This window comes from Mytilus trossulus, chromosome 1 (assembly GCF_036588685.1).
Source record: "Mytilus trossulus isolate FHL-02 chromosome 1, PNRI_Mtr1.1.1.hap1, whole genome shotgun sequence".
In the NCBI taxonomy this organism is placed as follows: domain Eukaryota; kingdom Metazoa; phylum Mollusca; class Bivalvia; order Mytilida; family Mytilidae; genus Mytilus; species Mytilus trossulus.
In genome coordinates, this window is record NC_086373.1 from 58,895,684 (window position 1) to 58,911,288 (window position 15,605).

The 15,605-nt window shown below is 32.0% G+C and overlaps 1 protein-coding gene across 1 annotated transcript; it reads right to left on the reverse strand.

Moving 5' to 3' along the window:
- Nucleotides 1-8,565: 8,565 nt before the first annotated feature.
- On the reverse strand, nt 8,566-15,374 carry LOC134728348 (sentrin-specific protease 8-like). The gene is made up of 6 exons (XM_063592937.1): nt 15,213-15,374; nt 12,778-12,866; nt 12,371-12,479; nt 10,503-10,618; nt 10,118-10,171; nt 8,566-9,143 (listed from the first exon to the last, which is right to left on the reverse strand). Exons 1-6 carry the CDS (start codon nt 15,338-15,340, stop codon nt 8,968-8,970), a joined length of 672 nt encoding a protein of 223 aa, XP_063449007.1. The 5' UTR covers nt 15,341-15,374; the 3' UTR covers nt 8,566-8,967.
- Between the last annotated feature and the right edge of the window lie 231 nt (nt 15,375-15,605).

A 15,605-nucleotide genomic window follows, 5' to 3' on the forward strand; every position in this document is an offset into this window, starting at 1 on the left:
ATATTTTAGAAGGTGGAAAACCTGGATGCTTCATACCTTGTATATAGATGCAGTCAATCACATGTCCAATGTCCATGTCCTCATTTTCATGGTTCAGTGACTTCTTGAAAAAAAAGTTAAAATTTTTTGTAATGTTAAATTCTCTCTTATTTTAAGTAATAGGATAACTATATTTTGTATGTGCGTACCTTGCAAGGTCCTTATGCCCATCAGACAGTTTTCACTTGACCTCATATTCATGGATTAGTGGTCAAAATTAAATTTTTGAGTTTTGGTCTTTTTTCTAAGACTACTAGAACACACCCGTGATATCGTGGGTCCGTTAGGGCGAGTTTAGATATTCCAGATGATATAGTCAGTATCTGAAAAACGAAACTACCTATTATTCTGTTTATCGGTAATTATGACGTCACACAATGTATTGCCTATTTTTTTCAGTGATACAGCCAGAAGGTTGATACTTGAAAATATTAGGCAGTAAGATCAAAGGTAAAATATACGAATTGCCGATAAACAGTTTTCTCTGCTTTCAAATCTTCCTTTTTGAACCCGTCGAGCTGGAACTTATCAATTATTGGTAATATTAATTATTTGGATAAAAAAAAGGTCCTGGAATGGAGTATTTTTTAATCAACATCATTGTCCAATATTAGTTATAAATAAAGTTGAATTCTTTCATTCGCTGTTTTACGTCATGCCCGCTAACAAATGGAAAACTGTATCTACGCCTTATTTTTAGTCCACATTTTTAGTATTCGTATTGTTATCTTAGAAAGTCTTACTGATTAAAATACTACAATAGGTAACAATTTGACAATTTAGTAGTGTCAACCCTGTGATTATGGCCCGTGTATATAGCATATTAATCCTGAAAACACCGTTTGTTGGTGCGCCTGTCATAGGCGGAACGTACAGACAAGGTAATAGTTAACAGGTGAATATACGATTGCATGGTATCGGTATCGGACTCGACCCATAACTTCTTAATTATTGGCAATACTAATTACGTGGAAAACAAAAGGGCCTGGAGTGGTGTAATTTTTAATCTACACCTTTGTACTATATTAGTTATATATAAAGTTGAATTCTTTGATTCGTCGTTTTTACGTGATGACGGCTGATAAATTGGACCTCGTAATTTTAGTATTATAGATATGCAATAGGTCAACTATATTTGGTGTATGTAATTGTTTTATTATCTTTATATCAGTCCCACAGGTTTTATTTTACCTTGACCTCATTTTCACAGTTCATTGCTCATTGTTAAGTTTTTGTGTTTTGGCCTGTTTTTCTTATATTATAAGCAATAGGTCAACTATATTTGTTGTATTGAAGAATTGTTAGCTTAACATGTCTGCCTGGCACAGTTAATTTGACCTTGACCTCATTTTAATGGTTCATTGGTCAATGTTTAGTTTTCTTGGTTAATGTTAAGTTTATGTGACAGTTGCAATACAGATTTATATATAGGACTACCAACATAATATCCATGGTAAGTAAAGAAGGCAAGACATTTCAGTGTGTGCACTCTTGTTGGGATTTGGTCTGTTCCTCAGATTCTACAAGCAATATATCAAGTGTGTATGGTGCATGGAAGGATTTCAAGTTTGCATGTCTCTCGGACAGTTTTATCTGACCTTTATTTCATTTCTATGGTTAAGTTTTCATAGTTTGGTCTCTTGATCAAATACTATAACCAATAGGTCGACTATATTATCATAACTTAAAACTAATGCAGGAGACACTTCTGCCTGTGCAATCTTGTATCTTTATAACCCGGAAGCCAAATATAGTTGATTATAAATGCTGCATTACTTTTATGTTTTGGTAGTTATCTGAATATACCTCATAAAACTTTCGTGTCAGTTTTTTGTCGAGCCTGCAACTTTTGTTGCAGAAAGCTTGACATAGGGATACTGATCCGGCGGCGGCGTAAGCTAACTTCTTAAAAGCTTTATATTTTTAGAAGGTAGAAGACCTGGATGCTTCATACTTTGTATATATAGATGCCTCATGTTACGAACTTTCCGTCAGTCACATGTCCAATGTCCTTGACCTCATTTTCATGGTTCAGTGACTATTGAAAAAAAAGTTAAGATTTTTTGTAATGTTAAATTCTCTCTTATTATAAGTAATTGGATAACTATATCTGGTATGTGTGTACCTTGCAAAGTCCTCATGCCCAACAGACAGTTTTCACTTTACCTCGACCTCATTTCATGGATCAGTGAACAAGGTTAAGTTTTGGTGGTCAAGTCCATATCTCAGATACTATAAGGAATAGGTCTAGTATATTCGGTGTATGGAAGCACTGTAAGGTGTACAAGTCCAACTAGCAGGTGTCATCTGACCTTGACCTCATTTTCATGGTTCAGTGGTTATAATTAAGTTTTTGTGTTTTGGTCTGTTTTTCTTATACTATATGCAATAGGTCTACTATATTTAGTGTATGGAATGATTGTAAGGTGTACATGTTTAGCTGACAGGTGTCATCTGACCTTGACCTCATTTTCATGGTTCAGTGGTCAAAGTTAAGTTTTTGAGTTTTGGTCTATTTTTTCTAATTCTTTATGCATTAATCAACTATATTTGGTGTATGGAAATATTTTATGATCTATATGTCTGTTACGCAGGTTTTATTTGACCTTGACCTCATTTTCACAGCCCATTGCTAAGTGTAAAGTGTTTGTGTTTTGGTCTGTTTTTCTTAATTTATAAACAATAAGTCAACTATATTTGTTGTATTGAAGAATTGTTAGCTGTACATGTCTGCCTGGCATGGTTCATCTGACATTGACCTCATTTTCATGGTTCATTGATCAATGATTCGTTTTCTTTGGTTAATGTTGAGTTCATGTGACAGTTGTAATAAAGCTTTATATTTAGGTCTATCAACATAATATCAATGATTAGTAAAGAAGGCGAGACATTTCAGTGTGTGCACTCTTGTTGTACTCATACTCGAAAAATCAACCAATCAAAATGTTGGATTTCATGTTTTGAACATGATCTTTGTGTTCCAAGCACTGAGCAAAGTTTTATGACTTCAATCCCAGGTAGTTGGGGAAAATTCAGAGCCCAAATAATTGATTGATTGTTGGTTGTTCAATGCCCAGTGGCAAATATTTCATGCATGTTCAGGATGATACCCAAAATCAAAAGTTTGAAAAATGTTGAAGGAAAACTTTTAGAACTGCTAAAACATTGTACAAACAATAGAATACAATGATAAAAAATATTCAGATCCACAAATAAGAAACCAGACAAAAATAAAGCAATCATTCAAAAAAGGATGCACATTTTAAATATGTCCAATCACTGTGAACATTTGAATAATGTTGAAGCTATGCATAGTACAAGCTAGGTACCTTTTATGCATTAATCTGGACAGGAAGAGTGGAGCGGTTACTATACCTGCTAATATCTCCTTAGAAATAAAAAACAAACTGAAAAGAGAAGAAAACAAATGATAAAACTTCTGTGCTAAATAATGTTTAGGAATAAATATCTTTCATCAAATACATGTACATTATTTAACAAAAGTTATGAAAAAAAAAACATAAATGCAAGGTGTGGCAATGGCCATATAAACAGGCCAATCAAAGAGTTTGTACTTGGTAATACTGTGCATCTAACTTTAACCTTCCTCAGTAATAGACCACTTTAGAGTTCATCCGTAACTGGAAAAATCTTGTCAATTATGTGCTCCTTTATGACGTCATTTACCAGATAGAGGGGATCACCTGTATACCTGCACTATCAACATTCATCAAGCGTCTAAGTGATCGTCATTGTGCAGGATAAAATAGTAAAAATGTTTGTTTTGTAAGTACCTAATGACAATTCCCTAATGACAGCAGTGCCAGTTGTCAAATATGAGAATTAAATTTGATGAATAGTTTGTGCAATATAACAATATAGTTTTCTTGGCCACTCGCTCAACATTCGAACAGAAGTGACGATGCCCATAAGCGCACGAATGATGTTCACTAAAACCAGAGTTTTTGATGGAAATGCATCGAACCTAAAAGTTGTCTAATGGCTTCAAGTAGCACAGAAGTGTCATATAATGTTTGATAAATTAGGATAATGGTGGCAATTCTGGATAATAAATAATCATAAAACTTCTTTAACATTTTCATAACCTTGTAAAGATGCTTCTTAAACTGTCAGTTCATTCATGGTTCTACAGGAGAGAGGAATGCATAGTGACCTGTATGTCCATCCACTTACAATTTGCATTTTACAGTAACTCACTTTTAGTTTGTTCGGTAAACATTTTTTGCAACACATAGTTCAGATAAATAAAACTTTGAACTCAAATCAACTGCAACTTTATTGTGAGCAATAACATAGTTTTTATTTAATGAGTATAATTGATAACATATTGGATAACATTATTACATGTATATCTTAACACACTATACATTATTGTTTATATTTCATTTAGTCAAATGCATAAAATTAAAACTAATGAAATTTGTTTTATACATACTGGTAACTGATACTCCAATGCATTGGCAGATCCAGGGGGAGGAGGTTCCAGGGGTTGGAACCCCCCCTTTTTTTTGCCAATCAATGCATTTGAATGGGGACATATAGTTGGAACCACCAACCACCTTTATCCTGGGTTGGGACCACCCCCCCCCCCCCCCCCCCCCCCCCCCCCCCCCCCCCCCCCCCTTTTTAAATGGCTGGATCTGCCATTGCAATGGTAATCTCACATTTAAATGTACTCAAAGCGTTTTCACTGGAACATATTTTCTGACTTCACATTTACTTTCCATAATAACAGAGTTATCATCTAAGATAGTCAAAGTATTTAAAACATTTTATCACATTTATCCATATACATATAACATGGGTTTATAATATTCAAGTATTTGATGTATTAAATTAACGTTGCAAAAGTTTTAAATACTTTTCTAATGTCAGTTTATATGGCTATATATATCTATAAAATGTAAGAATTAAATTAAATGGAAATTCCAACTTTTGACAGACAGACCTTAAAGTGAAATACCTTGTTAAACACCCAAACACATGATTATGATTAATCATGTGTAGTAAAAAAATTCCCAATGCTGCCTCAGATAGTATGAGATGTAATGGAACCATAGTTCACATAATGATAAGATGATTTAGGAATTATTTTTTAAAAGGTCAGCATTCAAGTTCAGACTGCTAAGTGTGTAGTTCAAGCAGTAACCCATGGCAATCCCCTGTAAATTGAATGGTGTTTTCTATAAAACAGTCACATATCCTTGGCTCAGAATTTGGGAAAAAACAAGATTCAATGTATATAATGTAGATTAGATCGAACACTGGATCTCTACCTTGCCTTCATTCTTTGACCTCATGAGATAACTTGTGACTTTGACCTTTGACCTGATATTAAAAAGCCTGTAAAGTTCAACATGGCCCAGCCACAGATGATATTTGATAAAGATAAAAGGTGAAAGTGGAACTTCAATCTTTAAACTTCAAACCTTTAAAACTATCATGACCTTGACCCTTTATCTTGAAACTGAATAGAAGACAATTTATAATACCTCATGAAAAGTTTACTGAATGACTTCATGTCTATTTATAAGCACTAACTCTTATCATATTTTGATTTTTTTTTATGTTTGACCTTAATTTAATAACCTTGAAGAAAAAAAAGAGTGCAAGCAAACCCAAAGGCCATGCTATAAATTAATAATGGGGATACATGGCTGGATTTTAGAGCCTACAAAAGTGGTATATATAAAATCACACAAATCAACAATGGTTTTACAAAAAAAAAACTTATGCAATTTACTTGTAAGGGGATAAAAATTTTAGCAAGTGTCCCATGTTCCTCAACAAGTTATAACAAAAGAATGACATGTGCAAACGAAAGTAAGTTACATCTTAAAATTTATTGTAAACACAACATATTTTCATTAAAATGAAATTTGGCATAATTTTTGGTATTTGGATGAACAAAATAAAATGCACACTTCCTGATATATGGTATATATACTTATGAAAATATCTTTAATTAATGGCAGTTCCAAAATTGTCCTGCCATCTTTATTTTTTTGACAAATATTGTGACTTAACTTTATACAAAACTGTATAAGTTATTTAAGTTTATAACTTGTGTTATTTCTTTCGAAAGATTCCATTTTGAATCCTTTTAATTCAACATGAACATTTCTACCAAGAATGATAATCAGGAAAGTATAAGCACTAACAACAGCACTTTTATACAAATGTCATAAATATTGTAGCACCTACTAAACTATCTATGATTTGAAAACTTAAAGGGAGATTATACCGAAATCCACAAGACTTTGTGACTACTGTAAACCAACTTACTTTCGGGAGAAATTTATTTTCGCGAGTAGAAAAATAACGCCAATATAAATCGTTGTGAATAGGTAAACCTTAGACCTTTCCTTATTAAACTTCATCAAGTAAATCAGAAAATGGCGAAATTAAAGAGCCGCGAAGTGGCCAAGAAAGGGTAAAACGCGAAATAAAGTATCCACGAAAATAAATTGGTTTACAGTGTCTTAAGAAACACACCACCATTGCCAAATGTCAAAATATATAGCTGAAATATTAATAAAATCTCTGAAAAGCCTAAATATTAGCAACCAAAATTTATACAAACATTTGTGAAAAATATTAAAAACAATGCAAATATCATGCAATTATTTCAAACTTCACTTTACATGCAGAAAACTATAATCAGCTGTTTGCTATCATTTATCACTGCATAACAATAGTAGTTACTTTAAATGTCCATACTATTTATGTTACACAATAAATCGTTATATTCTACAAAACTGTCACAATTTTCATACAAAATGTTGGGAGTGTAAAACCATTTCAATAGTGAGTTATGGGACTAGTGTTTTTAATGTTTTCATAAATTTCATACACAATGTTAGGAGTGTTACACAGAGGGTCTCTAGATTTGATGATTTTATAAAATGGTTTAATCAATCAACAATTTAAAGAATCTTTAAAAATACTTTTTTGGCATCTAAAATTATAGTTCTGTCTTCAACATTTACAGGTAAATAGAAACTCAAGGGATAAACAATAACTATTTCTTTGTACCAAGCCATTCTCTTCATTATAATGATGTATCCCTTTAACAGGTTTGTTTTTAAGAATGTATTGAAATGAAAATATTCTGGCAAACATAAATGGACACCATATTTAAACTATTCAAGGTAGCTATATGTATATAAAACCAACACAAACTTTCTATGATACTGATTATTTTTTTCTACAAACCAGAATTCGATAAAACAAAATACATGGAAGCTTATTACCAAGAGCATATTATATAGATATTTATAATACTATCATCCGAATACATTTTTTGCATGCAATATTTCAAAAATATAGAAATTTTTACAGTGGAGGATCAACTATTGTCCATGTTTAGAAATTAGAAATGTTTTCTTTGATTTAGTGTACCATACTGGTGCGTTATTCTTCAAGATAAATGTGAACAAATATTGTGAAATTAAATAATGTATTTGTTATTTAGACATTTAATTACCAAAAAAAATCTTTTACGCGGACCTTAGTCATTAGATCCATGTTGCTGTATAGCATAGTACTAAATAAAATAAGACTAAGGTGAAACATATATATCTCACATAAGTATCTAAACCAAAAACTTAACCTAAATTACAAGGATAAATTGTATTCCTTGCTGCCTGGTACAGAAGGGCATGTAAATACTTCTTCCTTGGATTTCCCATCAAATCTTCTATCAACCTATCACAAATCTTACATACTAAAAAGTGATATTAAATGTAATACAATTCATGTTGCAGAAGGTCTCATATAACATGTATAAGGCACTGAAAAGTGGTTAAAAGCATAGGTTAACATGTGTCACACCACAATTTTGTTGTTCTGACACATAGCACTTTAAAAGTATTAAATTTCACCTCTACTTATAGATTTGTGTAATTTTTGCATCCCATATATGAATTTTATTTAATACAATATCAATCTGGCCAAAAAAATCAGAAAAACAACGGTTCTAGTTTATTTAGAATGCATATTTCATTAAAAAAAGAGTCCTTTACAGCATGGAGTGTTATCAGATGTAAAATTTCAAAAGATAGGTACACGCTATATCTTCTCACACATCTGCAAAATAATTCAGTATTATTCCTTTTCAATTGTTTTTCTCAATAATAATTTAAGTAAGAAAGAACAGAACTTTACATATCAAAACTAAAGAACAAATAACTTTCAGGACTTTCAAACCTATATGGAGGAAGTCAAACTATTATAACGAAAACAGAGTATTCCCACTCAAAAACCCTTTACAATCACCCCACATACGTAAATATGATTTTTTTTTTTAAGAATCAAAATACCTGATACACAAATCTATGGTCTGATATATAAAACAGACGTTATGAATTATATTTTGATACATTAAAATCTGACCTTATTTACAGTAATGCTACAGTTATTTACATACTCTTAAAACCTCTATTTGATATCATTCTGAATTTACAAGTATTTCACAACATTAAATAAAGCCCTGAGTTTGGTCTATTTTTCATTTTGTATATATTCAAACCACATTCAGCGAACTGTTACACTTGCAATAACTTATTAATACAATCAATTACGCAATATCAATACTGAAACAAAGGTTATTAGAGGTTATTAAATTCAGAGGTTATTCGTATTAATTGTACTAACTGACCTGCTTTAAAATTGCTAAGAAAAAAAAATTGTTTCAGAAAAAATTACATATTCAAAAATTTGTCTAATATAAAACAAAGTAACAAAGATTAGAACAACAAAAAATCTTCCGGTTTAATGCTGTTAGTCCTACTTCCTCAATACTTCTCAGCGAAGAAAACAGCTCATTTTCGCCCAACAAAATACATATCTCTATTAGGTACAGATTTCCACTTTTGATTTCTAGATTTCATCTAAAATATTGGACTGTCAACTGCGAATTCCAAATTCTTCGACAACTTGATGTATAAGTTCTTTAATTTGGTTGCGTTTAATTCTTACATATTCCTGAGTCACTAAATCGTTCAGATGAATGTTGTAACCTTCGCACAACTCCTTACATAAATGTTCTGCTGTAGCTATCAAATAAACTCCACAGTCATAACCTACAAAACACAAATTAAATTAATCAGTTTTGCTTTGTACATACATTTTTATTATACATTTCCAAGGGCATAATTAGATCTTTTAAATAAGGGCTGTTCCAGAAAATACTATGTCCCCCCCAGGGACGGCACTTTTTTTTAACCACCACCACCCACAGAAATAAAATTTAATTAGAACAGCACTCCCTTTGCATTTTGGTATTTCAAATACAACCACCCACATAATATTAAAAAAAAATTGCCTTCCCTGGGGGGGGGGGGGGGGGGGGGGGGGGGGGATATAGTATTTTCTGGAACAGCCCTAAGTCAGTATAAAGAAATTGTCCAAAGTATTGCCGCATTAACCTTTTGTATAAGTCATAAAAATCTGGCAAGAATTGTACATGTAAGAACCCTGTTTAGACAATTTATCATAAATTTAATACTTCCAAGGGACATAACCCTTTTAAAACAAATGTCAATAGGCCACCATTATAACACTTGTCCGAGTATTGCTGATATTAGCATATTAACCTATAGTATAAGTTTTATAAAAATCTAACAAGAATTGTAATTTTGAGAGCACTAACAAGACCAGATGAACACTTTGTATAAACATGTCCCCCACAATACATTACATTTGGGACAACAAATAACTCATGGCAGCTATAAGTATGTATGCATTACCCATTGGTGGCCTTTGGCTGTTGTCTGCTTTATGGTCAGGGTTGTTGTCGCTTTGACACATTCCTCATTTCTATTCTCAATTTTATGCAAATTAATTTGAGTCCAAATCAGCCAATTTGGGCCCATCATCACCTGATCATGAAATGTTGGAACATAAAAAAAAAGTCTCAATAGAGTTAAATTCTTTCCCAGATATTTCCAAAGTGGTAAATCTAATACCGTTAAGACATTTCATTTCATTTTTGAGTAATGTTCACACTTCTGTTTGTAAATGGAGTAATAGTGTTATTACAGACTACTGGCCTTACCATTTTCTTGTTGAGGTCCGTCCATTTCTATAAACTTCATTCTTCCCATAGGGGCTGCAAAAAATAACAGAAAAACAAAATATATATCTGAATATGAATGAAAGAAGAGGTGGCTATACATCTATTAGACCAATTGTCACAACTACAAAAAAAGAAAAAATTGGAGGTGAACATAGTTTTAAAGAGAATGTACCTGTTTCTTTGCAAAATCAAGTACCGATATTGTTTAAAATAATATCTTGAACTAATCAAATTACAACAACAGGGTATTTTGTGAAAAATTGAAGAAAATCAAAATCAATGTTTATTTAGTATAGTACACTTCTACAAAAAACAAGTTATAAAAGTTCTGCGAACATATGAGTTGAAAGATTCCTTTACTCACCATGCACATGAGGCTGTATTTTATATGCTAATTTTTTGGCAATATCTTCATTATGTCTGGTACAGGAATCGTAATGTCTAAACTCTTGTTTACTTCTTATGTACACTAATAAACTCCTAAAATATACAATAGTATTTTGAACAACATATTTAAATAATATATAACTGATACATATCCTATTTAAATGCCTCAAAATGCTTACCCTTAAATGTTAACTGTAAGTCTTACCATAATCTCAAGGATATTTTTTTAACCAAAACAAAAACCCAAAATTCTACTGATCCAGAGGCGGATTTAGGAAAAAAATTGGTTGCTTATATAGGGAATCACTGGAGCAGGCCCCCTTTTAGGCAGTCATTGGGCCTCCACTTTTGAATCCGCCACTGTGATCTACTTACTCTAGATTTCTGTAGGAGGAAAATCTAATTATATAAGCACTCATACATTTTGTTTAGTCTAAAACAAACTAAGACAAGGGATTTTTAATTTTGTTTGTTTACAAATCCACTGACCCCATTATTCCAATTTTCAGAAAGAAAAAAATAAATTGATATTTTATGCTTATTTATTCATATTTTTGCAGAATGAAACTATGTTAAAAACCCATCACAAGAAAGTTTTTTTCCTTGTTTGTCAATTTAATTGATGGATAGTATTACTTAAAAAGTCAAGAAATGAAAATTTGGACATGGAAAAACAGTTGGCACCAGAAAAGTTGCTAGATCAAATAAAAAAATTGCAATGTGCGACATTAACGAAACCCAGCACAGTCCTGGACTCCTAGCAAAAGTCTCAACTGAGACTATAATCCATTTTTAACCGGATTTTTGTGACAAAAATATCGGTTATTAAATTGGGGATGCTAGGCGGGCGGGTCTCACAAACATGTTTAACCCCGCCGCATTTTTGCACCGGTCCCAAGTCAGGAGCCTCTGGCCTTTGTTAGTCATGTATTATTTTAATTTTAGTTTTTTGTGTACAATATGGAAATTAGTATGGCGTTCATGATCACTGAACTAGTATATATTTGTTTAGGGGCCAGCTGAAGGACGCCTCCTGGTGCTGGAATTTCTCGCTACATTGAAGACCTGTTGGTGACCTTCATGAAAGGAGAACACATTGTAATCCTATTCATGACAGGAGAACACATTGTAATCCTATTCATGACAGGAGAACACATTGTAATCCTATTCATGACAGGAGAACACATTGTAATCCTATTCATGACAGGAGAACACATTGTAATCCTATTCATGACAGGAGAATACATTGTAATTGTGATTAAGGATGTTCGCTAATCTGTTAAAAAATAACAAGCTTTTGAAAAGACTATTATGAATTGATAGTATATCAATAAAGAAACTAAAAATGGAGAAAAAAATGGAGGGTCTGTGTGCTCGTTTTCAAGATATAAGCCATTGAAAATTTGGCGGGAAATAATTCTCTCTAGATTTTTCATATATTTAACATTGGCACCTTATTTGTTTCAAAAACTATGAAAAAATTACAAGAATTTTAAAAAAATTTGAAATATGGCTTTTAAAACTTTATGTAATAAAATTATGAAAAGAAAAGAAGGGATTAGTGGGCAAATTTTTTTAATGACAATACATGGATAAAAACAGAGGATTCCGAAAACCTGGCTAAAAATCAAAAATGGAGGAGCAAACATCCTTAAATGTAGATAAATATTGACAATTACAATGTGTATGTACATGAAATACCAATCTCTTCATTTACTATCCTGTTCTAACCAATGGGAGCCTCCTGCCTATCTGCATTTTCATTACATGTAGACAAATATTGTCAATTATATGTACAAATACCACAAATTAAATTAATAGCTTCATTTACTATCGTGTACTAACCAATGAGAGCCGCCTGCTGTCTCTGCATTTTCGTTGTCATTGACAGGTAGAAATACAAACTGTTTTGTTGGCAGGTTAAGTGATTCAAGGCTAGAAGTAAGATCTGCAGCTGAAATATATATCAGGAGAAAAAAAACATATATAATGATATTACATACAAAAATCAATATTTAAAGTGACTATACATGCTATAGGCATGATAGGCATCAAAAACAAGCAATTAAATTAGATAAGGAGTTAGTCTAACAAGCATGAAATTTATGTCAGTGAATAAATCGTTTCTGAGAAATAAATTACTCTGAGTTAGTGTACATGGAGTTGGTACATGTATATGAAGACCAGTTGTGCTCCAATTGTCCATCTTAACTTTGTTGAGACTAAATATAAGCAGATAAAAAGATACATACCTGGAGCTAGCTTAATAAATTGTGCCACATCAGGAACTATCAATGCTAGTCTATCTGCTGAATGATTGAATTTCTCTCGTTCAAAATATCTAAAATGAGATCAAAACTTATGTCACTGGAAGTGAATTCTAATTTCATGACCAGATATTCCCACCAATTTAATATTTTATCGGATACAAAAATATTGTCATATATTTACAAAACCATCTCAAATTTACCTGAATCATGATTGTATTGCTATTGGTAGTTTGTCTTCAAGATAATCAAATCTTCAACAAATCAAATCTTGCACAAATGTCTTTCTTGTCATCTAATATATTTCCGACGTAGTCTGTATAGTTTCGGTTTGTGCCCTTTGAACTTAAGGACACTTAACTATGGCAACAGAATACGCATGCTCGAAAATCCTTTCTGTTATTGGACAAAATGCTGTCATGGTGGGTGATTGGTTGTGTTTGAAAAAACGTCTCGTTAATTATATCGTGATGGAAAGCAAGTGAAAAACTATAAATATTTAAACTAGATCTTACAAAGATTTATATTTTTATTAAAATAATTGTTTCTCCAATAGCTCTTTGCATTCATGACAGCTGTTTATTCGGGACAATTACATAATTTTTAATGTTAACTTTGTTGTACGAACATACATGACTTTTAGAGCGCACCTACGCATGTGAGATTTCCGCGGGGTTTTGGTGAATGTAAACAGAAAGATACGTAGACAGATAATACTGAACACTAACAGAGAAAACATTATTTAAATGGTAAATCGAAATGATAGTTTTAAACATATACCGGTACTCAAATCTAAATACGTAGGATATCTTTTTTAAAGATAGTTCTTGTTTTTTATATTTTACTGAATTTTATTTCCTGAATGACTTCGTCTCTCTCAACTTTGTATTTGTTTGGCTTTATAACTATTTTGATATGAGCATCACTGATGAGTCTATGTATACGGAATGCGCATATGGATTCTAAATTATAATCCTGGTACCTTTAATTTGATAACTATCTCTATTGATCATGTTGATCACCTTAGTTAATCCCTTGAAAACCAGTAACTCAGATATTTTTCACATGTGTGCACACTTCTTTTACCTTTGATGTATTTTGTAGGTTAAATAATAATCAAGAGTGTTATATGTAGTTTGCCTCTAACAATGTCTAATAAATAAGGGTAAAACCTGTTTAGTGATGTGGTTCATACAGGTTTCTTATTTCTCGTTTTTTAAATAGATTAGATAGTTGGTTTTCCTGTTTCAATGGTCATTTTTAGGGCCCTTTATCGTTTATAGCTTTCTGTTCAGTGTGAGCCAAGGCTCTGTGACGTGGGCCCTACTTTGACCTATAATGGTTAACTAATACATATTGTTACTTGGATGGAGATTGTTTAATTGGCATTCATACATCTTATTCTTTTATCTATATACAAAATACATGAGAGAACATTACAGTCTAATATTATTTGACACAAATATAAACAAAGGGTATATGTTGTATGTAGTTAAAACGCCCTTTGAATGTCCATATTGAACTGCAGACCAGAAAAAAAGATACATGTTTACTGAACACTTTATAATAACCTACATTGTATTCTAAAGAAAGAATTAAACATGTGCAAGAATTTATGTGGATTTTTTTTTGCCATATTCATTTATCTGCCAAAATAAGCGAAAATTATAAACCAGTTTACAATGGTTTAGCAGTTCCCATAAATGAGGATCTATCCCAATCTGTTGGACTAAAGAGCATCATGTTAATCTGTTTATTACAATATTTGTATTCATATAATACATTGTAGTGTAATAATCCTGTGTGGGGGTGCGAGAGGCAAAATATTAACAGCTAATAAAGTTACGTCCTTTAATGGCACTTGCAAAACGAAAAAGAGACAGTACATGTGATTACGATTACATACATGTATATTACAAAATCATATACTGACTTAACAGTATTTACGGAAACGCGGATTCAACCCCCTATATATATTACAGTAGCAAGTACTGAACATGCTGAAGAAGATGTAAAATAAAAATAAATACGATCAGATCAAAAAAAAGTTGGTATACAGTTCAGTGTTATGGTAAGGGTCTATTGTAAGTTGGTAGGCTAAGTGTTCTATCTTCCCTGTTGTAATGGGATTCAGAGGTCAGATATGTTATTTAAATCTGATTTTACTTTTAATGGAAACAATCATCATAATGGGACAATTTCAATGTATACTATGAGGATTTCAAATAATTTGAACCTAACATACATTGGAAATTGACAAGATAGCTTTGGAAATACACACAACTGCTGAATATGCATTTTTCATATACTGTCAACATCATACATGTACTAGTAGTCTCAGGGTCAAGAGCAAATGTATTTCTGGATGAAAATGTTTGGTTATTTATGTCTTAAAATAGCCCAAATAAAGATCAACATACTCGAAACAAAAGCCTATTAAAATATCATTTAGCCAATGAGGACCGTCAAGTAAATCAATATCAGATTTCCGCACTAAACTGTCGTTAAAACTTAGAACAACATCGTTTTCTCCATCTGCCATGATCATAACTCCATATTAATACGTCACTTCCGTTTCTCTGATTGGCCTTTGTTGACAACTACCACTTTATCTGGAGGGAAATTTAAAAGTAAATCATGTTCTCGCGAAGCAAATTTTATCACAATAAAAACATACATGTGTATTTGTAAGATATTGTAACATTCCCCTGAAAAGATGAATATGTCCACACCAAGTTGTTTTATTGCGTATGCCCTTGAAATCGATTAGATCGGTGTGCTCGATAACTGATTTTAAACGTCACATTATCACC